This window comes from Ochotona princeps, chromosome 14, assembly GCF_030435755.1.
Source record: "Ochotona princeps isolate mOchPri1 chromosome 14, mOchPri1.hap1, whole genome shotgun sequence".
Classification (NCBI taxonomy): domain Eukaryota; kingdom Metazoa; phylum Chordata; class Mammalia; order Lagomorpha; family Ochotonidae; genus Ochotona; species Ochotona princeps.
In genome coordinates, this window is record NC_080845.1 from 32,701,264 (window position 1) to 32,724,376 (window position 23,113).

At 47.2% G+C, this 23,113-nt stretch overlaps 2 protein-coding genes across 3 annotated transcripts in view; one reads left to right on the forward strand and one right to left on the reverse strand.

The window, feature by feature from the left end:
- Positions 1-4,775: 4,775 nt before the first annotated feature.
- NUDT2 (nudix hydrolase 2) lies at positions 4,776-17,629 on the reverse strand. Of its 2 annotated transcripts, none has more exons than XM_012925792.2 (3): positions 17,494-17,629; positions 8,216-8,349; positions 4,776-5,294 (listed from the first exon to the last, which is right to left on the reverse strand). In XM_012925792.2, the coding sequence occupies exons 2-3, from the start codon at positions 8,340-8,342 to the stop codon at positions 4,978-4,980; spliced, it is 444 nt and encodes a 147-aa protein (XP_012781246.2). In that variant the 5' UTR covers positions 8,343-8,349; positions 17,494-17,629; the 3' UTR covers positions 4,776-4,977. The 2 variants fall into 2 exon arrangements, with proteins under 2 accessions (XP_012781246.2, XP_012781247.2); XM_012925793.2 differs by having other exon boundaries at positions 8,216-8,357; positions 17,494-17,561.
- A 135-nt stretch (positions 17,630-17,764) lies between these two features.
- The window catches only part of KIF24 (kinesin family member 24), a 65,484-nt gene continuing 60,135 nt past the window's right edge, over positions 17,765-23,113 (forward strand). The window contains exon 1 of the mRNA XM_004581216.2: positions 17,765-17,967. The gene's annotated coding sequence lies outside the window, so the exon portion shown is untranslated. The remainder of the gene's footprint in view (positions 17,968-23,113) is intronic.

Genomic DNA, 23,113 nt, shown 5'->3' on the forward strand with positions numbered 1-23,113 from the left:
TATACAGAGAGGAAGATCTTCCATCCGATGATTCACTCCCCAAACGGCCACAATAGCTGGAGCTGAGCCAATCTGAAGCCAGGAGCCAGGAGCCAGGAGCATTTTCTGGGTCTCCCACACAGGTGCAAGGTCCCAAGGCTTTGGGCCATGCTGGACTGCCCTCCCAGGCCACAAGCAGAGAGCTGGATGGGAAGCTGGGCTGCTGGGATTAGAATTGGCGCCCATATGGGATCCCAGTGCACGCAAGGTGAGAATTTTAGCCACTAGGTTATTGCCCTGGGCCCCATGTGTTCTTTTTCTAAATAATTTCTGAGTAAATTGCAGACAATTATGACACTTAAGTCTAAATTTCCTAGCATGCAACTTGTATTTTAAAAGATTTTTCTACACTATTTTTCATAATTAAGGAAATCAATAATTCCCTAGTATTATCCACTATTCAATCCTTATGAAAGTTATCCTAATTCTCACACCTTTGAGAAAGAACTGTACAATAGTGCTTCAAATTGTAACTCTCCCACCAAAACAGCAAGGTCGCTTGAAAGGCATTCAACAAACTAGAGAAGGACATACTCCCATCTGTCCTAGGAAATAAATACCTTGGCTAGCTCTGAGTACAGGCCATGGGAGAAATGTGAAGGTCCCAGTTTTGGGGAGGTGCTTTTATGTTTGTTTGTTTGTTTGTTTGTTTTAAAGATTTTATTTATTTTTATTGAAAAGTCAGATTTACGGAGAGGAGAGACAGAAAGATATTGCATCTGCTGCTTCACTCCCTAAGTGGTCACAATGGCCAGAGCTGAGCCGATCTGAAGATAGGAGGCAAGAGTTTTTATGGGTCTCCCACGCGGGTGCAGGGTCCCAAGACTCTGGGCTGTCCTGGATTGCTTTCCCAAAACACAAAAGCAGGGAGCTGGAAGGGAAGTGGAACAGCCAGGCTATGAACCAGCACCTGTATGGGATTCTGGTGCATGCAAGATGAGGATTTTAGCTCCTCCCCTTTTTAAAAATAATTTTTATTTTTATTTGAAAACGAGAGAGAGAGGAAGGGGAGAGAATGAGGAGCAGGGGATACACAGAGACAATCAGAGACCTTCTGTCTACCAGTTCATTCCCTCAAAGGACTAGCACAGCTGGGCTGGACCAGGTCAGAGCCAGCAGGCCGAGACTAAATCCAGGACTGCCACACGGGTGGCAGAGACCCGACTCCTGGGGTCATCACTTGCAGCCTCCCAGGGTTCCTATTAGCAGGAAGTTGGAATGAGACGGGGCCGGAACTTGAACCCAGACACTCTGAGAGACAGATGCCCCAAGCAGCCTGTAACCACAGTGCCCGACGGCTGCCCCAAGGGCAGTGCTCACGCTCCTCCTGCCTTCCCACCAGCTTCAGTGGCTTCCTTGGGAAGGCAGCAGGAGGTACAAGAGGAAGCACAACTTCATTTTCTTCCTTATTGGCACTGAATGTCAGCGGCAGTCATGGCAACCTTATCCTCCTGGCTTGGTGTGTGCCCCTGGAGTCATCATGCTCGGCTCATCCTCTATTCAAACAAGCCCAGAGGAGCAGCACAGCTGGCTGCCCCATCCTCTGCTCATTCTGTGGACCACTACTCTGATCCCACTTGTGCTCTGACAGCCCCTCACACAGCATTTTGCTTTTGTTCTCATTTACATTGAAATATTTTAAAAGAATTTATATATTTATTTGAAAGGTAGAGCAAGAGAGAGAGATGAGATAGCAGACAGGGAGAGCAGACGGGGGGGGCGGTGTGAGAAGAAATCAATTTTCCATCTGCTGGTTCATGCCTCAAATCCCAGACAGGTCTGGGCCAAGAGCCAGGACCTCTTTATTCTGATTTCCCACATGGGTGACGGGGCCCAAGCACTCAGGCCACGTTCTGCTGCCTTCCCAGGTGCATTAGCAGGGAGTTGCATCAGAAGCAGAGTATCAGGAACTTGAACCTGCACTCTGATATGGGATGCTGGCGCTCCTAGTGGTGGCTTAACCTGCCCCCCACTAGTGTCCATAAACCCAGTGGTCATCTTGAGGTGGAGGCTAGTAGAGGTCCCTAAGTCAAAAATGGCCCAGCAAGACAAGACTCAGACTGAAGAGTTAAAAAAAAAAAAAGGAAGCATCGACCGCCTAAGTAAGGTGTAAGCAAAGTTTTGAAGAAGGGGAAATAGCCATATGTAAGCCAGAAGTTTTTGAGTATCCTGGGCATTTTTTTTTAAAGGAAATGGGACTTTAGGAGCTATAGAAATGATAACAAATACATAAATATTTAAGCCCTCAAGCCAGAGGCTGCTCCTCTCTCCAAACTGTGGCCCTGATCCGGCTGCTCCCTCAAGCCAGCCTTTGCAGAAACCTGAAGAAGGCCTTGCCATATTTCTTTCTGTACAAACAGACCAGAAGTCCCACTCCTTATTCTATGGATCTAACCCCAGGACAGAGCAAGACCTCCTTCCAGTGCCCCCCCCCCCCCCACTTGTTCCTGGGGAGATTCCTATGGATAACAAAGATGGCTACATCAGCAATGTCTTTGGTCCTGGTCACATCATCCCTTGTCACTCTACACACAGAACCTGGGGGTTGGGAGGGTCGGGGGAGTTGGACTTCAGAATCCTGAGACTTAGAGCCAAAGAGCCTGCTGGCTGCAATCCCAGAACAGCTCTGCCTCAGAGGGTTGGGCCTGCGCATCTCCCCATTTTAGATCAATCCTGCCAACCCCTCCTTCTGGAAGAAAACCTTGAACATGGAGACATTTCTTAAGCTGGCACAAGCCTGTTGAGGGGTCTCTGGTGAGCCCAGTCCAAGCCAAAGAAGAGAGAGAGAGCATTTCTCTCCATCGATTCACTTCTCAAATGTCTGGGGCTTGCCTGGAACTCTATCCTGGTCTCCCACATACGTAGTACTTGGACTATTTTCTGTTAACCTTCCCAGAGGCAATAGCATGGAGTTGATTCAGAAATAGAGCAGCTGGGACTCAAACGGACACTGATATGGGATATCGGTATTGCAACCTGTAGCTTAACTCATTGCACTACCATGGCAGGGCCTGGCAGGTGGACTCTGTAATACTCTGGAATCTTTTGAGTTCAGCTAGAATAAGCCCATTTGGCCCAAAGCAAAGTGGTAATGATGGTCTTTCTTACATCCCAATTCTCAGTACCACTCTGCCAACCTCATCCACCTCCTGTAACACACAGGGGTCCCACCCACTGCCACTTATTTCCACAAAGCCTATAATTTATGAGACACTCCTTTGCCAAAGTACCTCTGTTTTAATGTAACACCCCGTCAGGTCCCCCAGGAAAGACACCAAAGCTAAGTAAGACATTGTAAAGCCAAGCCTTTCCTCTGGCACCTCACCTTCAAAGCACCCCATATATAGACAACTCCTAGGGCCATCTCCCTTTTTAGGCCTCAATTTTCCCTGGTCATAAAAAAAACAAAAAGAGCAGCAAAATCAGGTCGTTTTTCCAGAGCTCTTCCAGCTTTGATCTACGAGGCTTTTGTCTCGACATTCCACCGCCTCCTGTTCTGAGAGCACAGGGCCGGCCAGCCCTTGTTAGGAGGCAGCCTGTCTGTGGTTTGGCACCACTGCCCAGCAGGCATTTATTAAATCAGTGGGATGTGGTCCCTGCTGGCCTGGAAAGGGAACATTAAGCTCCAAAAACTTCCTGCAGCAGGCCTCCTTCGGAGAGTACTGCTCTGAAGGGTGAGGAAAAAAACCATTCAGGTCGCTGGCTGTGCTCCATGATCCTATTCACTAGTGTTTTTTTTTTTTAACCCTGTTGCATGGAGCACCAGGGACAGCAAACATCTGGAGACTCGCTTAAGACCTGGGTGACTTCTCTTTCCTGTGGGGGTGGCAGTGCTTGACCCTGGTAAGCCAGGCTGACCTTTGCTCATACCCCTTCCCTTGTAGTCTTCAGCATTTTCCTGGGCAACAACCCTCTAATACAATCCACATGAACCCAGCTGCTAACAGCTCCTGGAAGGACTGTCAGATCTAACACCTGCCTCTGCCTTTCTTGAGCCCTATCAGCAAGGGGAAAAAAGAGCGCTGAGACCCCACTCTCGTACCTCCGGGTCTTGCAGGGTAAACTGTGGAGAAAGAAAAAGGAGGTGGGAAGACAGCAACATCCAGGAGGATGGTGTGTTGACGGTAGGAAAGGCAACGGTGGGCAAGCAGTGCACAGGTGTAGCAAGGTGGCTGCTGGTGGCCTGTGCGCCAGGGCTTGCCTCCTTTCCAGGGACCTAAGTCATGTTGACAAGATCCATCACCCAAGAAATAGGCTTGGGTTGAGAGGTCAGAGGGCATATATCGCAGATGATCTTGTGATCCAGGGTTGCCCATCCCTGCCCTCTCTGTTGTTGACTTGTGGAATACCAAATTCCCTGGATTTTTGATTAAGGAAATATTTGGTGAGCCCTTACAAGACGTGTGCCTGGTGCTGGGGAACAAATACATCAGTGAGTACAAAGGAGCCAGTTCTTGTGCTCCAGCTACACATGCTTGGGAATCCCAACCGTGGATCACAGAGTTTCAGGGACACCACTCGGTGGGGCGGGAGAGAGTGATGGTCTCCAGGGGCAGGAGGGTCCCACTGGCAGGCCTGGGTCTCTCCCACTGTGACTTTCTGGCTTCAGCTCCTCTGGGGTTTAGGGTCTGGACAAGGATTTCCTCTGGGTAAGGTCGGAGCTAGGATTCACTTTGGCTTTTATCTTCCCACCCATGATGGCAACAGACCAAGAAATAAAAAGCACTGGTAAGAGGGACTGTGAAGCTGCTTGAAGTTTACTGACACACTCACTGAGGTGAGATTTTCTTTTGTTTTATTTACTTCCATTGAAGAGGCCTTGGCTGATTTCACCACAGCGTCTGTTCTTTGCTGTGATGAGCCTGACAGCAGCACACTCTTCAGGGGGCCTGAGGATAGAAGACCCTAGCAAAGCAAAGGACTTCTGCTCTGGTGGCTTCAGGTCGCTGTGGAGCAGAGGAACTGGTGTCCTTCCCGGAGGGCCGCCTTCATCTCCTGGAACTCGGCCAAGTGGCAGGCCGCGTCCAGCCCCAGCCAGCGGTAGGATTGGTGCTCATGGGAGAGGCGGATCTCCGCATTGTAGTCCTTCACTTCTGCCAGCCAGTAAATGACTGTTTTGGGCTTCCCCCTGGCCACATAATTGAGCTCCTTTCTGAACCCTTCAATGATGGTCAGCTGGCTTGCTTCTAGGCCTGCTTCCTCTTGAGTCTCCCTTAGGGCTGTTTCCAGGTCATTCTCTCCTGGATCCACATGGCCTGGTTAGAAGAAAAAGAGGGAGAAAAATCAATCTTCAGGAGTCTCCCACTCCCCCCACGAGTGAACTTTTCCAGACCACAGAGGACTTAAAGACCGGCTCTCTGGGGACTTTTCTAAGGTGTTCCTAGGTTAAAGGAAGCCTGGAGACTGGCAGCACCTTCCCATGTCTGGGGAGGGATACAGAGCAGGCGGTGTCTGGGGCCTCCACAGTCTCCTTCCCATTCCTGCAGAGAGTGAAACACACCATGTGTCTGGCATGCCAGCTTCTTTGATGGTGAGCGGAATGGCCCCCTCAGCCCTCCACATTCTCATTTGGAGCTTTCCTCGTGCTGTGTTCTCAGGGACCACGTTCCCCTAGGAGATCTGAGTGGTTTTCCTTAGGAGGGGCAGGCTCCTTTGTTGGCAGGCTGGGAGCTAGCTGAAGAGGGAGTACTTTGCCTGCGATCCGGTGAGGACTTAACACTGTCTACGGTTTGGCCCCTTGTGTCCCAGGGCCAGCAGACAGGCTCAAAACCTTGCACTGCCGCACCAGCAGCTGTTTCCAAGTAGCTATCAAGGCATGTTTTCAAATTGTTTTCATCTTTCTGACTGAGCAAGGCCAGATTTCAGTTTCATAGGGAAACTGATGGGAACTTAGACGAAGGACGAGCTGAGAGCCAGTTCTAAGAAAATTTATTGGCAAGACCCAAAACCCAGGCAGACAGCTGCCAAAAAACTGTTGTAGCAGAACTTGAAGCTCTGCAGACCGCAACAGTCCTCGGCTTTACCCCGAGACCTTTCCCACAAATTCTCGGCTTGCCCGGCGGGAAGGCCCGGGGAGGGCTTGGCAGCCTCCGTCTACTTGTGGATCCAACAGATTTCTGGGGAGCCTTCTGATGTGGGAGCTGCTGGGGAGCAGGAACTCGTAGCTGTTCCCTTCTTGGCTTGGAGATGGAGTTACAGACCCTTGCCCTCCTGCTTCCCAGGGGTCCTCGCTCCTCCTGCCTAACGGTGCCCTGAGTCAGTTGGAGCTGCACAGAAAGCTACTTAGCACTTAGAAACTCATTCTAGCCACTGGCTTCTGGAAATTTTTCTCTGCACAGCACCTCTTACAGCAATGCAAAAACAGATAGGTAGGGCCTAGCACAGTAGCCTGGTGGCTGAAGTCCTCTCTTTGATGTGCTAGGATCCCACATGGATGCCCGTTCGTGTCCCAGCCGCTTGACTTGCCCTCCAGATCCCTCCTTGTGGCCTGGGAAAGCAGTAGAGGATGGCCAAGGCCTAGGGACCCTGCAACAGTGTGGGAGACCCAGAGGAAGCTTCTGGTTCCTGGCTTTGGATTGATTCAGCACTGGCCATTATGGCCATTTGGGGAGTGGACCAGTAGATGGAAGATCTTTCTGTATCTCCTTCTCTCTGTAGACCTGCCTTCCCAATAAAAATAAATAAATCCTAAAAAAAAAAATAATAATAGTAAAAGAGATGGGTAAAGCATTAGGAGAGAAAGGTGGGAGGGATGCTGGTGGTGACAAACAACATTGATTCTGGATGCCCCTCCCCCGCCATTCCCTGCAAGTATGGGGGAGTCTCTTAGCACACCCCTCCAGCAGCATCTATTTCAGTGTTCTGCTCATCAGTGTCAACAAGGTAACATCTCCCTCAAACCCAAGCAAGAAATGATGAGGGCATACTTCTGACATCTTTCAGAGGGGAACCAAGCAGTGTGACTGAGGTGATCAGGAGACAAGTGTGAAGGTTCCTATTTATGGTACATATTTGTGACACCTTTTTTTTCCAACTTTGTTTAATCCCTCGTGTTATCCAAATCTGTAAAATTTAATTCCTGTTCCCACTTCCTAGTTTTCCACCAGCCATAGATCATGGTCCTTTACTCCTTTTAAAACTACTCTCTTATGAAATTTCTATTCCCTTTTTTTCTGGGGGCTGTGGACTCTGGGCTCCATACTCCAACAGATGCCAGAGCCACAGTCTGTCCCTCCCCACAGGGTTCAGCTAAGGATGACTCCTCTTTCCCATTTCTCTCTACATGGTCTGGGTTCTCTTTCAGGAGCATCTAAACTCCATCTTTCACACTCTTGGAGTTGGGATCAGAAGAGCTGGTGGATGGAAATCAACCAGCTTACAAACAGATCTGGGTTTGGATTCAGCCCTCAGGGTCCTAGTTTTTCACTGTTGTACCCTCTGAAGACTTGGCCAACTCCACCTTGGGGGCTGGGTGATAAACCCAGGGCACAGGCGGCTGGTCCATCCACAATCCCCAAAGCCTCCTGGTCTGAGAAGGATGCTGCCGGAGTTGACAGATAAACGCCCCCAGGATCAAGGACCTCACCTTTTCTGTGTTCTGAAATCGAAACACAGCTAGGTTCAGAAACACTCCAGAAGTCATCCTCTGTGTGTATGGTTAGAAAATAAAACAAACCAAAACCTAGTGGCGGCAACGCTGAATGAAGGTGGGTGGGACAGAGACAGGGCCAGATGCAAACTTGGGCTTTTCTAGTAAATCCCTTATTTGAAAGGAGAAGCCAGTGATGTGGACATACTGCCCAGTCATGACTTGACCCCAGCATCCTCAATCCCCAGCCCAGCGGCTTTTCTCCTACCTAGTCATTTACTACAGAAGCTGGAGAGTTCTGGAAAGCTGGTGAATGACACAAAAACACTAGGTGTTGCTTCTGCCCTGTGATTCAGACGCACAATTCTATTTCCAGCTCAGCTTTGGCCTCAGAACCCTTTGTGAAAGGGCCCTATTCCCCCCGTCCCCTCCTTCTGCGCAGTCCCTGGGAAACAAGCCTTGTGGTAGGGGCCAGAAGCAGTGGGTAGGGGAGGGAGGTGGATTTTTTTTTTTTTTTTTATTTTAGGGAGGTGGATTTTTGAACAATATTTGGCATTTCCCCAAAACCCAGTCCCTCTGGCCTCGCACCTTTGGGAGGAGTCCAGTGATGAATGCCATCCGATGCCTGTAGCAGAAGAAACTCGATCGCACCGTTATCCACCTTGGGAGTGAGGCATCTTCGGAAGATGATCAAGCCGCATGCTCTCAGGGCCATGGTCTGTCTAAAGAACTCGGCAAAGAAAATGTGGGCCGTGGGCAAGTCATGCACAAAGCAGGAAAATGCATGCTGGGGGTGAGGGTACTCTGATGCTAGAGGGAGACACAGACTAGTCAACAGGGATCTCCCAGCACACAGGAAAAGGCAGCCTGCCAAGGACCAGTGGAGGGAGTCCAGAAATCCAAGGCAGACCTTTGTGTGTAACTACAGGACTCTGGCAACTACCCTTGGTCAGTGTAGCCTCTATTCAAACCCTGCCAGATTTCCCTGCAAAATGTGGGGCTCAGATGTATTTGTTAGGTGACTAGACGGTCTCAGCAACAAATCCCCTCTGTGACAGGAGGGAGGCTGCTGGCAACGGCAGCCTTGCCATGCAAGTCTTCTCATCAGCTCCTTCATTCCATTCCTCTCAACCTGAATCTTAACAGTGTAGCCCCCTGGTGATTCACAGGGGTCACCCAGGGAGGGTAGCCAGATGTCCTAAAAATGCTTTTGTCGTTGATTTTAGTCTTATTTTATCCATGTTGTAAAATATTTATTATACACTCACAAGGTCCAAATTCAAAGTACAGGAGATTATACACAGTGGAAAGTCTCTTTCTCAGTGCCTTAATGGCAAATTAGTATAGTCGTCAAGGGAGGCCAGTGTTATAGCATAGTGGTGGCTAAGCCACCAGTTTTTGTCTTGTTTTGTTTTGTTTTCTAAGACTTAATTACTTTCATTGGAAAGGTAGATTTAGACAAAAAGAGAGACAGAAAAAACTTCCATCTGCTGGTTCACTCCCTAAATGGCCACCACAACCAAAGCTGAGTTGATCTGAAGCCAGGAGCTAGGGGCTTCTTCCAGGTCTCCCATGCAGGTGCAGGGTCCTAAGATTTTAGGCCATTCTCTACTGCCTTTCCAGGCCATAAGCAGGGAGCTGGATGGGAAGTGGAACAAGCCAGGATATGAACCAGTGCCCATATTGGATCTTGGCACTTGACAGGGGAAGGATTAGTCAACTGAGCCATCACACCAGGCCCAAGCCACCACTTGGAATGTTGGCATCCCACATGAGAGTGCCTGTTCAAGTCCCGGCTGTTCCGCTTCTGACCCCGCTCCCTGCTTACGGCCTGGAAAAGCGGTGGAGGGTGGCCCAAGTGCTTGGACCCCTGCACCTGTGTGAGAGACATGGAAGAAGCTCCTGGCTCCCGGCAGAGTGGCACAGGCAGGGCAAGGCCTGAGTTGTGACAGTAGGGCTAAAGAGGAGCTGTGCATAAATGGCCGCCAGAGTGGGAGATGCTGTCCTCTGCCGCCCTCTCTGGGGGCTCCGTCACAGCAAGCTTGGGCCTGCCAAAGTCCCCGGCTGAAACCAGATCCAGGGAAACTGTCAGGGCTGCAGATAGATGGCCACGGCACTTTGGGGGATAACAGCTTTTCAACAAAGTAAAAGCAAACACCCCACACAGAGACCTTGCCCCTACCTTCTAAACTCGTCACAAGAGGTTTGTAAGGATTGGAAATAATCTCTAAGGGGGCTTTTGAAGTGACCTGTCGAAGAGGAACTTAGCCTGTCGCCTTTGGGAGGACATTTGGTAACAATTACCAAGATGTAAAGTGCACATTCTCTTGGATTCAGCAGTACTACTTTCAGCCCTCCCATATAAAGAAATACAGGTTTAAGATTTACACACAGGATGTTCACCACAACCTTGCCTGCAATCTAAAAAAAAAAAAAAAAAAAAAAAAAAAAAAAAAAAACAAAGAAAGAAAGAGAGAGAGAGAAAGGAAGGAAGGAAGAAAGAAAAAGAAATTCATTAACATTGGAACAGAGGAATGAAGTAAAATGTAATCTATCCACATGATGGCATAATATGAAGCCCTGTATCAAAATAAGGTAGAGCCAAATGTGCTGCTTCTAAGAAAAGATTTTTAGATACACCGAGTAGGAAAAATACAGTGCAGAATATGTATGTATAATGTGATCTTGTTTGCATTTAAAAATTCATATGTAAAGCAGTAGCAGGCTTTCACTAAACTCTGTGTTCTATTTTCCTACGCTCTTTGTTTTTGCAGAGAACTTTCATCATTCCGGAAAGGAAGTTCCACATCATTCGAGAACTAGTGAAAAGAGACTGGAGATTCTTATTCAAGGTTCAAGCAGAAACAGGGAGCTGGAATGCTGGTCTCCTTACCAAACTGCTCAAAACCTATGAGGAAGTTACAGGTATAGTGTACCTTGCTCTTGCCCATGGAATACACATTGGAATGCCTAGATAAACTCAGGGATTCAAGAGCTCCCCAGGACAGGAAATCCCGGAGTGTTTCTCAATACCATTATCACCACCAACACAGCATGAGAATACAAAGATGAGCCAAGAAAGACAAGCCTGGAGTGGCCATGCGGAAGAACTAGGGAGTGGACAGCAGGCCAAGATTTGTGTATATGTTTTATCCAGCTCCCTGTTAGAGCACATGGAAAGAGTGGATGCTGTCTGAATCTTGGCACCCTGCCACCTACTCAGGAGACCTGGGAAAGAGCTCTAGGCTCCTGGCTTCAGCCTGGCTCAGCCCCAGTTGTTGCAACCACTCAGGGAGTGAACCAGCAGATGGAAGATCTCTGTCTCTCTCTCTCTCTCTCTCTCTCGGTAACTCTGTCTTTCAAAACCAAAAGGTTATCCTTAAGAGGAGTAATCCTTGCTTTACGTGCACCGGGATCCCATGTGGGTGCCTGTTTGTGTCCCGACTGCTCCATTTCCCATCCAGTTCCCTGCTTGTGGCCTGGGAAAGTAGTCGAGGACAGCCCAAAGCCTTGGGACCCTGCACCCATGTGGGAGACCCAGAAGAAGCCCCTGGCTCCTGGCTTTGGATTGCCTCAGCTCCAGCCATTGCAGTCACTTGGGGAGTGGAGCAGCAGACAGAGGATCTTTCTGTCTGACTCTTCTCTCTCTCTGTAAATTTGACTTTCCAATCAAAATAAATAAATCTTCAAAAAAAAGTTAGAGTAAAGATCACTCCCCATCTCTGCTGTGTACTGGACTGCTTTTTGAGGAAGACAGAACTTCTTGAGTCACCTGTTCTCTAAAATCCTGCCCTTCTCCAGCCCCACTTCATACACACAACTTCCCACTTATCCTTTCTGAAGCAGCTCATCCTTCTGGCTTCTAATCACTCCATCGTCTGGGACCCTAACACTGTTAAATTGAAGCTTCTATGACAAGCTTCAATCGGAAAAGTACCACAGTATGAGATAGAAGATTAAGGATTTTCAAAAAATTTAAAAGATTTGTTTCTTTATTTTATTTGAAAGGCAGAGTTAAGAGAGAATCTTTCATCTGCTGGTTCACTCCCCAAATGGGCTCAGTTACTGGGGCTGGGCCAGGCTGAAGTCAGAAGCCAGAAACTTCATCAGGCTCTGCCACATGGGGACAGAAGCCCAGGCACATCAGCAGGAAGCTGGATCAGAAATGAAGCAGCCAGGACTTGAATTTGCACCCCATATGGGATGCCGGTACTGCAGGTGGCAGTTTTTCCCACTAGGCCCCAGCATCAGCCCCCGAAAATGAAGGATTCATTTTGGGGATCATTTCTTCAGCTATGATGGAAACTGGTGGAGATCCACACTGCTCCAATATCCTTGCATCTGGGGTTGGGTCAGAAGCTCATATAGCTCACTGAAGCCAGCAGTGAGAAAGAAGGTTGAACATGGAGTGAGGAAGTGAAAGGGCCAACTACGCCCTCTGAAGACAAGTGGAACTCAGGAGAACACACCAAAGCCTGACACGTCCTTTCACCGTCTCCAAGCTCAGTGTCCTAGGCGACTTTCAGGAGAAGGTACCCTCTATCAATACAGCCGAATGCGTACCTGACCCAGGACGAGAGTCAGCAGGAGCTGGGAGAACTGACGCTCAGCAGCAAGGCTAGGCAGCAGGTCAGAGCAACACACATGAATTGCCGCCATTCCTGTAGCCAGCTCTGCCCTTCACAGGGTACCCGGCTCCGCCACCTCACTTTATCTTTCCCAATCTTGCACTGTTTTCCTAACCTGAAACAATACAGGAAGGGGATCCTGTGTGGTGCAATCCCAGCTCTGTTCAACTGACACAGTACCTTGGCACCACAAGCACCGATAGTCATTATGGCAAATCTCGGCTGGATAGTACGCCAGGTAGGGAAGAGCCCAACCCGGAGCTCTATTTCCTTGGGAACCCACACGGTAGCTCTCAACAGATGTTCTTTGCCTGAACAGAACGCTCTCCCCACCTCCTGCGCAAACAAATGTTTGAGTACCTTCTGGGGCCCTGGGAAATAGCCCAGTGTTTTCCTGAAAAGTGCCATTTACATAAAAGTCAATGCAGCTATTGTTGGGAGAAAGGGGGTTGGTTTCTGTGTTTCTGGAGACCAAGGAGCTGAAACCGTCCAGGGGTTTAAAGTAGCCAGCTTTCACACTGCAGAATCCAAGTGGATGCAAACCTCAGGGGGTTAAAGAACACAGCATCCAGTATGCAAATGTGCCTGCAGCCTGGATTGCAGAGGTGAGAACTCCAGGCTGACAGCAGGCAATTCGCACTTCAGAAAAATGGCAGAGTGCCTGAGGTGGTTAGAAAAAAGTCTGAATTTAAAAAAAAGAAAAAAAAAAAAAAAACTCAATGTCATCGGAAGGTCCCGGAAGCTAAGGAAAAGTGCTCTTGGCTTTCTCTGTATATATATAATTTCCTTATAGCTAGGGAGGTTCAGGATCTAGGTACCAAAATAGAATTTACAGATAAAGGGTTATGTTGTTCTCTCCCAATGTTTTCATCAAATTAATCGCAGCACTATTGCATGCATAGTTCAACCTCAAATGCCCTCACAATTACACCTTTAGATACAGAAGGAGCTCCCCAAAGCCTGCCCTTGACTTGTTCCCTATAATCTAAAAACTCCTCCGGCTGAAATAGTGCTTTATGCCACTGTATCATCAAGCATCGATAATGGACCAGCTACGCTGTGCAAGGTTTCCGAAAACCATCATCTCTGATACTCAAGACAATCCTCAAGAGAAACATTATTATCTCCAGTTTATGAGGAAATTGAGACATTAAGACAGTTAAAAAATACTTGCCCACAGGCATAGCTAGCTTGTAAATAGTAGGATTTTAATCCAAAGCAGTCTAAATCCACAGTTTCTATTTTATTTTCTCTTAGAACTCTGCTCACTATGAAAGAATAGGACTCAGGACACAAACAGCTCTAGGAGCACACACAGGTGGTTTATAAAAATCACTTTCAGTTTCAAAACTCCTCATCTTTAATCTACACTCATATGGAGACTGAAGGTGTCCAACCAAAACACTTTCATGGCCTAGGTGTTAGCTGGGCATGAGAACGAAGCAGTAGATACTTGTCCTGGTGCCCATGGAAGATGCTGGAAGGATAATGCAAGCCAAAAGACCCTAAAAGTACCTATCCAGTAAAAGGTTTCAATACCTTTGATGATTTGCTCTTTTCTGCAAAGTCGGAATCAAAAATCACTCTTTAAAAGCCCAACCTAAAAGAAATAAAATGAAAAAAGACACCCCCCCCCCGAAAAAAAAAATAGAAAAAACAAACAAAAACCAAAAAAAGCTCAACCTAGAATCTGGACAACTGAGAAACAGGTGTTGGGAATGGGCCTGACTTAGGGGCCTGGCATCCTGAGAATCTGCCCAGAACTCCCCACTGTGAGCAGGGAGGACAAGTCTGCTGACCCAGTGGATTCTGCTCAGCTTTCCCTCACCTCCCAGTCTGTCTTGTCTTCATTTTGCTGGTTTCCTTCCTCCCATTCCCAGTGGACAAGTAGGAAGCACCCATCCATGAATAAAGCTCTGTTTTATAACAACGACAATCATAAAGGGAGGAACATTTAAAAATGAAAGAAAAAGAAAAAATAAAACAGCACCTATCTACAGGAATGAACTATAACAGACAATATTCCCTTTCTATCACCTTCCCCTGGACGTGTGACACTCCTTGTCAGCGAGACCAAGCTGCTAAGTCATTTTGCTCTTTGCTGTTTGGTTGAGGGAGGAAACAGGAGATGTCACCTGTAGTGGCATGGATACTGGCTTCCAGGATGACGCCAAAATCAGACAAGGTTGGGACAAAATCTTGCTTAGTGAAATTCGTTCAGTGGCCTCCTAGTGCCATCTGCTGTACAATTCTGGAAAGGAATTCATGCACTGGAGCCTGAAGGTGTCCTGTGCAAGAGGCTGTATTTTACAGGACTGAAAGGGAGAGGTGAAGCTGAAGCAAGCCCCAGTTTCCTTGGGGATCAAGGTCCAGTCAAAGCTGGAGATACTCAGACAAGTTATGGTGCATTTTGTGCATCCTAAGGCCTATGTACGATGGTAAGGTAGCAAAACAGGCTGTATAGGTCAAAGAGGTATGTCACAGGATTCTGAAGTTATGAAGGGTGGTTGGGGTTTACCATATAAAAATAAGGTAGGGGCCCAGTGCGGTAGCCTAGTGGCTAAAGTCATTGCCTTGCACGCACCAGGATCCCATATGGATACCAGTTCTTATCCTAGTGGTCCTTCTTCCCATCCAGCTCCCTGCCTGTGGCCTGGAAAAGCAGTCAAGGATGGCCCCAACGCCTTGAGACCCTACACCTATGTGGGAGACCTGGAAGAAGCTCTGGGCTCCTGGTTTTGGATTGGCTTAGCTCTGGCTGTTGCAGTCACTTGGGGAGTGAATCATTTCTGGCTTTCTTCTCTGTATATTTGACTTTGCAATAAAAATAACATAAATCTTAATTTAAAAATAAATAAATCTTAAAAAAAATAATAAGGTAGAGACCAGGAGTCCTCCAAGCGGAGGGCAGAGTGGGCAGAGACCCTCAAGTAACAACAAGACAACATTCCCTTAGTAAACAGCTTTGTTTTGATTCCACCATGAGGCTTTTTGATTGGCTTTAGGCAGGGCTGGGAAATTTGGTCATCTTGACGCTTCCCAAGCAAGGTATGGAAAATGAATTAGACAAAGTGGAAGTTCATTGCCAACACTTCAGGTGACACGCCATGGGGTCAGACTAAGGCAGAGCTCTGAGAAGGGAAAAGAGATGACTGAAAAAGAAATGTCAAGGTAAAACTGACAATACTGATGTTTCCTTGTTTAAAGGTCAGAGAGCAGTCTAAGGGAAAGGAGGAGAGATGGTTGGTTTAAGTCACTGGCTGGAGGAACAAGTAGAATGGAATGACTTCTGTTTGAGACAGAACAGGTTTATCCAGAGTTCCCTGATCATCCTATCCCATCTATTCATCTCTCCAAGAGGAAATTTTGCATTAGAGAAACAGTCTGTTCCCACAGTAGGGACCTCATTTTGTTCCATTCGGGGGGAGTAACCTGTCAAATCCACTTCATACTTGCTATGCCTAAGTATCTGTGCGCTCCTTCAGTGTGACATAGCACGGCACAACACTGAAAGCCTGGCTGACTTTGCAGGGAGAAAAACGCAAAGACACTAAATTTCCTCATAAGTAAATTAAAGATAACATCTACTTTTCTTGGGTGTTGTAGAATTTAAAACAAATGATGTATATGTAGGGTGTGATGTAGTAGAGTGAGCTACTCTTATTCTTGTATTATAGAAGGTAACTGGAAAGCTTTTCTACTTTTTTTAAAAATGTCTCTACTTAAGGAGGTTAATTTTTGTTTGTTAAAGAGAGAATTTTCCATCTGCTGGTTCACTCTGCAAATGCCCACACAGGTTAGGCCAAAGCTAGGAATCCAACCCACTTCCTCACATGGGTTGCAGGGACCCATATCTGAGCCAGCCCCTGCTGCCTCCTGGGGAGCACATTAGCCGGGAGCTGCAGCCCAAACAAGGGGGCAGGCCCTCCAGTATGGTTGGTGAGGCTTCCAAGCAGCGTCCTCACTGCGGGGCCAAACACCCACCCAACCTCCGGTTTTCATGGACATCTGAATCAAGAAACAGGTTTTTATATATTCTGCAAAGCTGCCAATGAATTCCTGTTCACCGCATCATGGATACGCCACATATGTAAGAACCAAGACAAAGTCCTTTTACTACTGAAACTTTTCTTCTGGACAATGACCTTTTCTCCTTCACTGACAAATTTCCAACTAAATTGAGTGCTCCACAGCAGCGACTACGCTGTGAGCAATATGCAAAGCTGGCCAGGAGATTGGCTTGTTTTTATTATGGTAATAGCTACTTTCTTTCTTTCTTTTTTTTTGGTGTAGTAATTACCTGCCAGGCATTCTGCCAAAAGCTTTCCCTTGGTATAATCTGCTGAGGCAAGCATGCAGGTCTCTTCAGAGGAGGAAAAAGGAAATGAAGACTTGGGGATGTGTCTAGCTAGTGACTGAAACACGGGTCTGCCGCCTCCCAATAGGACTGTGCTTAACCCTTGACCCTGGAGTGGTGTGTGACATTTGACTATTTGTATTCAGTTTAAGTTCCTTTTTCAAAAGGTGGTGAGATTCTCCTGTTTTTCTTCTGCTATAGCTGCCACATAACTTCCTCTGAGTCTTTTTTCATCCCCCCTCCTTCACTTCAGCCATTATTTGTAATTTGGGTTTTTTTGTATTCAACTAAAGGAAGTAATTAGAAAATACACAATCTGTTTTGGCAAGCAAGCATGACTTCAAGGGTATTAACAAGGTTAAACGGGGCTCAGCACTTTGGCTCAACGAGCTAATCCTCCCCTTGCAAGTGCCAGGATCCCATATGGGTACCAGTTCGTGTCCCAGCTGCTCCACTTCCCATGTGACGCCCTGCTATTGGCCTGGGAAAACAGTAGCGGACAGCCCAAAGCCTTGGGACCCTGCACCCACGTGGGAGACCCGGAAGAGGTTCCTGGCTCCTGGCTTCGGGTCGGCTCAGCTCCGGCCGTTGTGGCCACCTGGGGAGTGAACCAGAGTGATGGAAGACCTTTTCTCTTTGTAGATCTGACTTTGCAATACAAATAAATCTTTAAAACAACACAATCAAAAAATAAGGTTAAGCTGAGGTTGTGAAAAAGGAAGGTCTGGCACCCGGCCTCTGGGTCCTAAATCCGGACCACGCTCGCCTCGGGGATTCTCCTGACCCTTTCCATCATCAAAGGCAGGTGGCATGCAAGGTGCAAACCCTCTCCGGGTCCAGGAAGGAGAAACCAAACCCAGCTGAGCCCTAAGGACACTCACCTGCAGCGCACAGACAGAAGGCGGGCCTTGAGCGGAGACGGAAGTGCGCCGGCCAACCAGAAGAGCTCGGTTGGTCTTCAGGAGACCAATAGAATTGGCAGAAGGATCCTGGACCCGCCTCAAAGGGACCCTTCCCTCGCGAGATCTTCATTCGAGGAGAACGGTTGGTTGAAGGACTTTAGGCCGTCTGTTTCTGATTGGCGTTCAGCGTGGAGCGTCGATGGGTTCTTCGGATGCCCATTGGTGGGTGCTTTGGGACTGCCGGCGCGCGGACGCCGGCGCGGGCGTTCGAACTGGCGCTTGGTGCCGTTGCCATAGGGATGCGGCCTGGCCGCAGCCCGGAACGCTCCGGTTGACCCGGGACGCGCCGGTTGACTGGACGCAGAGCTCTCTCGGGTCTTGAGGCTCTCTCCAGGCCACGTCGTCTCTCTCCGTGCTCAGAGCTGACCGAGGAGGCGTTTGGAGGCGCCCAAGGTGAGAAAGCGGGAGGGGCCCGCGGCGGGACAGGCAGGCCTAGTCGGGAGCTGTGGTGCCCGGTGGTGGCAGAGGGTGACGGGGGCCGCCCGCCGGGAGTGCCGGGAGTGCCGGGAGCGCCGGGAGCGCCGGGAGCGCCGGGAGCGCCGGGAGCCGGGCGTCTGAGGGAAGTGAGCTTTGGCTCTCCGGCTCCTCTGAGTCTTCTGTCCTCCTCGTGTTTTACTTAAGCCATTATTCGTAATTGTGGGTGTTTTCTTTCACGTCACTTCTCTCTTTGAGTCCCAAAGGTGTTTCGGTGAGCCCCATTTTTCTCCCTTCTCCCACAGTCTGAAATCGTTGACGAAAAGCAAACATCTTTCACGACTCCCTCCGCGTGGTAAAACTTTACGGAAACAATTGTTGATTTGAATGTAATTCGCAAGTACGAGAGCACATTCAAAGCTTAATGGAAAACGGAATTACTGAGTTTTTTTTTTTTATGAAGAATGTGTAGTTCTACTTAATAGTGTGCATTTTCAGTATTTTATGAGAAGATTATATCAAAATTAACTCATGCTTCTAGTGCCATTCTAGTGAATGCGTTGGGTAAATTGTAAAGTGTCTTTCGCATTGCATTTGTATTCTTCCTTGAGCACTGGGTCTTGTAGTCCATTCTGTACTTGAGTGCGTGTGGCCGCTGCTCAGGCGGCCTCCTGTCCATCAGGTGTCCAGGACAGAGTCGTGTTCCCGAGGCTTGTTCCACTGTTAACTTCGGGACTTAGATAGTCTCATTGTTGATTCTTCCTTTTGGCAAATATCATGCCTCAGTGGTGATGTTAATAAAAAGGTTTCAGGAGTCAGATACTACAGTGGCTTTGTATTATCCTTGCATAGAAGTTTGAAACACTGCAAATCTACAACAGAGAGTGGAAACTGGGCTGGGGATTCGGAGTTCAGCCTTGGCGGTGTCTCTGACTCCTCCACTGTAGATGGCTTTCAAATGGCTTAAACCTCAGTGTTTCCGTGTGGAAAACTACAGGTTGAATAGGACTAGAATCCAGTAGCTCTCTTCAAGCAATTGATGGCAGGTGGACCTCTCACCCGCTAAAGACATGAAGTATTTTCTAGCAGCTGAGAGCAATAGCAACCATTTATTGAACATGAACTCTATGCAAAGCATTTCAAGAGTGACTGAAAGACATGTATTAGATCATATCCGTTCCTCACTTAAAAATCCTCCAATGACTTTCTCTTTCACTTAAACTCAGACACCTTTCTGTTTCTCACTAGATTATGTAATCTGGCCCCTACCGCTCTCTGTCCTCTTATACTCTCTCCTACCGTGCTAGCCACCTTGGCCTCCTGTTGACCCTTGGACCATTCCTCACTCTTTCTACCTCAGCAGTGATGGGTTCTCTTGTGTCTCTCGTCCTCTTTCGCTCACAGTATTTCAGGTTTTGCCTCAGTGTTCCCTTCTGACTGAGGCTTTCTGTGATCAATTAATAGTAAAGTAGGCCTCTTCACCCTGCATTTTTTATTGCATTTATCACTATCTGAAATTAGCCTGCTTATTTGCTTATTATCTTCTTCCACTAGAATAAGTAGTGTTGTGAAAGGCGTGATTTTTGTCTTATTTTGTTCACTGCTCTATCTTCAGTACCTACAACAGGGCCAAGCTCATAACAGGCTTTCAAAAAAGTATTTTTTAAAAAGATTTATTTATTTTTTATTGGAAAGGCAGATTTACAGAGAGAAGGAAAGACAAAAATCTTCTGTCTGTTGGTTCACTCCATAAGTGGCCACCACAGCCAGAGCTGAGCCGGTCGGAAGCCAGGAGCTCTTCCGGGTCTCTCACGTGAGTGCAGGATCCCAAGGCTTTGGGCCATTCTCTACTGCTTTCCCAGGACACAGATGGGGAGCTGGGTGGGAAATGGATCAGCTGGTACAGGAACCAGTGCCCACATGGGATCCCAGCAAGTGTAAGGTGAGGATTTGTGCTGGGCCCTCAGAAAATATTACTTGAATGGATGAAGGTGTTTTGTGGAAGTGACCATCACTGTATCCACAGCAGTTAACACAAATTTGCTTCATTTTGTTGTCCAGGAACAATGAGTTAGGGCAGTACCAATTCTGCCAGAATTTTCCCAAGTAATAAAATTACCCTGGTGAAAATATTTCTACAACCCATGGTTACAAATGGTATCAAATGCTTTTGAATTTTAAATATACTGTAGGCGTATTTGTTCATTAAATGACTATTGATGTGTATTGTTTCTGGACACTCGTAGATACTGAGTATAAAAAGGACAATGCATACTTCTTGAGCGTGAGGAGTTCATACTCTATTGGGGACATAGGCATATCCATAGATAATTATTAGAGAATGTGGTAACTAGTGGTAAAATATGCAAAAGGTATGATGTGAACACAGCAGAGACATCTGAGTATATCTGGGGAGTTCAGAAAAGGCCTCTTTTATGTTATAATTAGTGAGTAAAAGGTAAGTAGGTAAAATGAGGAAAGTGGGAGGAATCCATTTAAACACACAGTGTGGAAGTGGGTGTTTGGCCTAAAGACAAGGCACCCACGTCTTATAAATGTGAGTGCCTGAGTTTGATACCCACCTCCGATGCCTGACTCAGCTTACTGCTAGCGCACATCCTGGGAGGCAGCAGTGATGGTTCAGGAAATGGTTTTATTCTGCTCAGTGTGAGAAATCCGAATTAAGATCCAAGCCCTGGATGTTGAAGGCATTTCAGGAATGAACCAGTAACAGGAGCTTGTTTTCTGTCTTTTTGCCTCACAGCTAATAAAAATAAATAAATACAAACAGCGTGGGAGTTTGACACAACAATGAGGGTGCCTCGTAGAATGCCTGCATCTCCTAATGGAGTGCCTAATTGGAGTCCCAGCTCTGCTTCCCATTTAACTTCTTGCCGTTCCGTACCCGGGGAGCTGTAGATGACAACTGAGGTGCTTAGGTCCTTGCCATTCTTATGGGATATCAGGACTGAGTTCCAGGCCTTTGACTTAGCACCAGACCCATGCACTGCAAGCCTTAGAGGAGTAAGTCAGTAGATAGAAAATCTGTCTGTCTTTCCAGTATAAACTGAAAAAAAAGAACACCGTATGAATACATGGTCAGAAAAGCAAATGTGGGGCCCAGCATGATGGCCTAGTGGCTACAGTCCTCACCTTGAACAGCACCCATATGGGTGCCAGTTCTGGTCCCGGCTCCACTTCCCATTCAGCTCCCTGCTTGTGGCCTGGGAAAGCAGTCGAGGATGGGGCAAAGCCTTGGGTTTCTGTACCCGTGTGGGAAATCCGGAGAAAGTTCTAGGCTCCTGGCTTCTGACTGGCACAGCACCGGCCGTTGCATTCACTTGGGGAGTGAATCATCTCCTCCTCTCTGTATACCTGACTTTCCAATAAAAAAAAAATAAATCTTAAAAAAAAAGACAAATATGATCACTTAATTGGAGAGAGTAAGAAAGGGGTTAGATTATAGAAGGCTTGGGGAGAATGTGCCAAGGAGCTTGGACTTCTCTATGTATGTAGATAAGGTACCACTGATGGGTTTTAAAAAGGGAGGAGCTTGGTCATAACTTCTAATGTTGAGCTATTGTTTTTTTAATTTTTTAAATACTTTTTTTATTTGAAAGGCAGAGTTAGAGAGAAGGAGAAACAGGTCTTCAGTCCACTGGCTCACTCCCCAAGTGGCTGCGATAGCTGAGAATGGGCCAGGACAAAGCCAGAAGCTTCATTCTGGCTTCATCCTCCTATGTGGGTACAAGAGTCCAGTTACTTGAACCATCTTCCCTGCTTTTCCAGGCACATTAGTAGGGAGCTAGATTGGAAGTAAAGCAGCTGGGACTCAAACCAGCACCCATATAAAATGACAGCAATGCAAGGCAGAGCCTTAACATAACATGCCACAACTCTGGCCCAGCAGCTTGGTTTCTTTCTTTCCATCCTCTTTCCTTCTTTCTTTCCTTCCTTCCTTCCTGCCTTCCCTCCTTCCACTACATACTGAAGGAGCGCTGGGAAAGATCTGTCAGCTGGTTCAAACTCCAAAAAGTTGGGACATGGCCAGGCTGAAGCCAGATCACCATACAGGTTCTTACATGGTGGCAGGGACTCAAGTACTTAGGATCATCCACTTCCTTCCAGGTATGTTAGCAGAGAGCTGGATCGGAAGTGAAGCAACTGGGACTCAAACTGGCACACTAACATGGGATGCAAGCATCCTTAGTGGTGACTCAACTCATTATACCACAGCACTTGCCCCGGTAACTGTGCTTTGTAAAGAATGATCTGGTTCTGTAGTCTGGAGGACAGTTGGTGGGGGATTCAGGGAAGGAAACTGGAGGCAAGAAGATGAGTTAAGAGACAAACAGATCTTAGTGACAGAAGGTCAGGCCAAGTCATCATGGCAGTGGTGATCAGAATGAAGACAGAAGAAATCTGACAATATTTAGATTAAATTGGCTGGATCTGTTTGTTAGATTTGGAATTAAGGGAGAGGTAGGTGTTTAGAAAATGTTTTGTGGTTTAACCCTGAGTGACCACGGATGGTGTTGTCAACCACCCACCCACCTCCAAACTCAAAAACAAGGCTGGAGGGGCAGATTTTGTTAGTAGGTAATGAATACTTTAGGTACTCAGTTGTGGGGACACTTGGATAGTGATCCCTGCATATTTTGATGCATGCCATATCCTTGAGATTCTCTGTTTTACTATGAGATAAATCAAGATTACACTGGGATTACACTGGGATTCTGATATCCAGACCAAAAAGCCTTTAGTTGAGATTTCACCCTTCCCCTACCCTCTGCGCTTGAATCAGAGGCCCACATGGGTCTGTAAATCCTTCATCTTTGTAATAAATATTAAAATTTTAGAAGTAAATAAAATATTTAAATGTCCATCTGGATGCTTTAAATTTAATTATGCTTCTGTTTCTTCATTTGTAAGAGACAATTGCTCTTTATCACAAAAGTCTTAATTAGATAGCACAATTAATATTAATCATTTAGGTCACAGTGAATAGAATGATTGTTTTAATTGTCCTTTGCTTTCTCAAAGTCACTCCTTTTGAAATAATTCCTGGTTCCATGGTGGCAACAGTTCCCAAAAGGATGTAAGCCTGACTGAAAGATTTTTTTGT

What these genes read in the sequence shown, in the direction of transcription:
- NUDT2 (XM_012925792.2), bottom strand. Translation starts at nt 8,342, where the DNA reads ATGGCCCTGAGAGCATGCGGCTTGATCATCTTCCGAAGATGCCTCACT. An exon ending in TCACTGGACTCCTCCCAAAG is followed by an intron (nt 5,295 to 8,215) that starts GTGCGAGGCCAG and finishes TCTTCTAACCAG; the next exon opens with GCCATGTGGATCCAGGAGAG.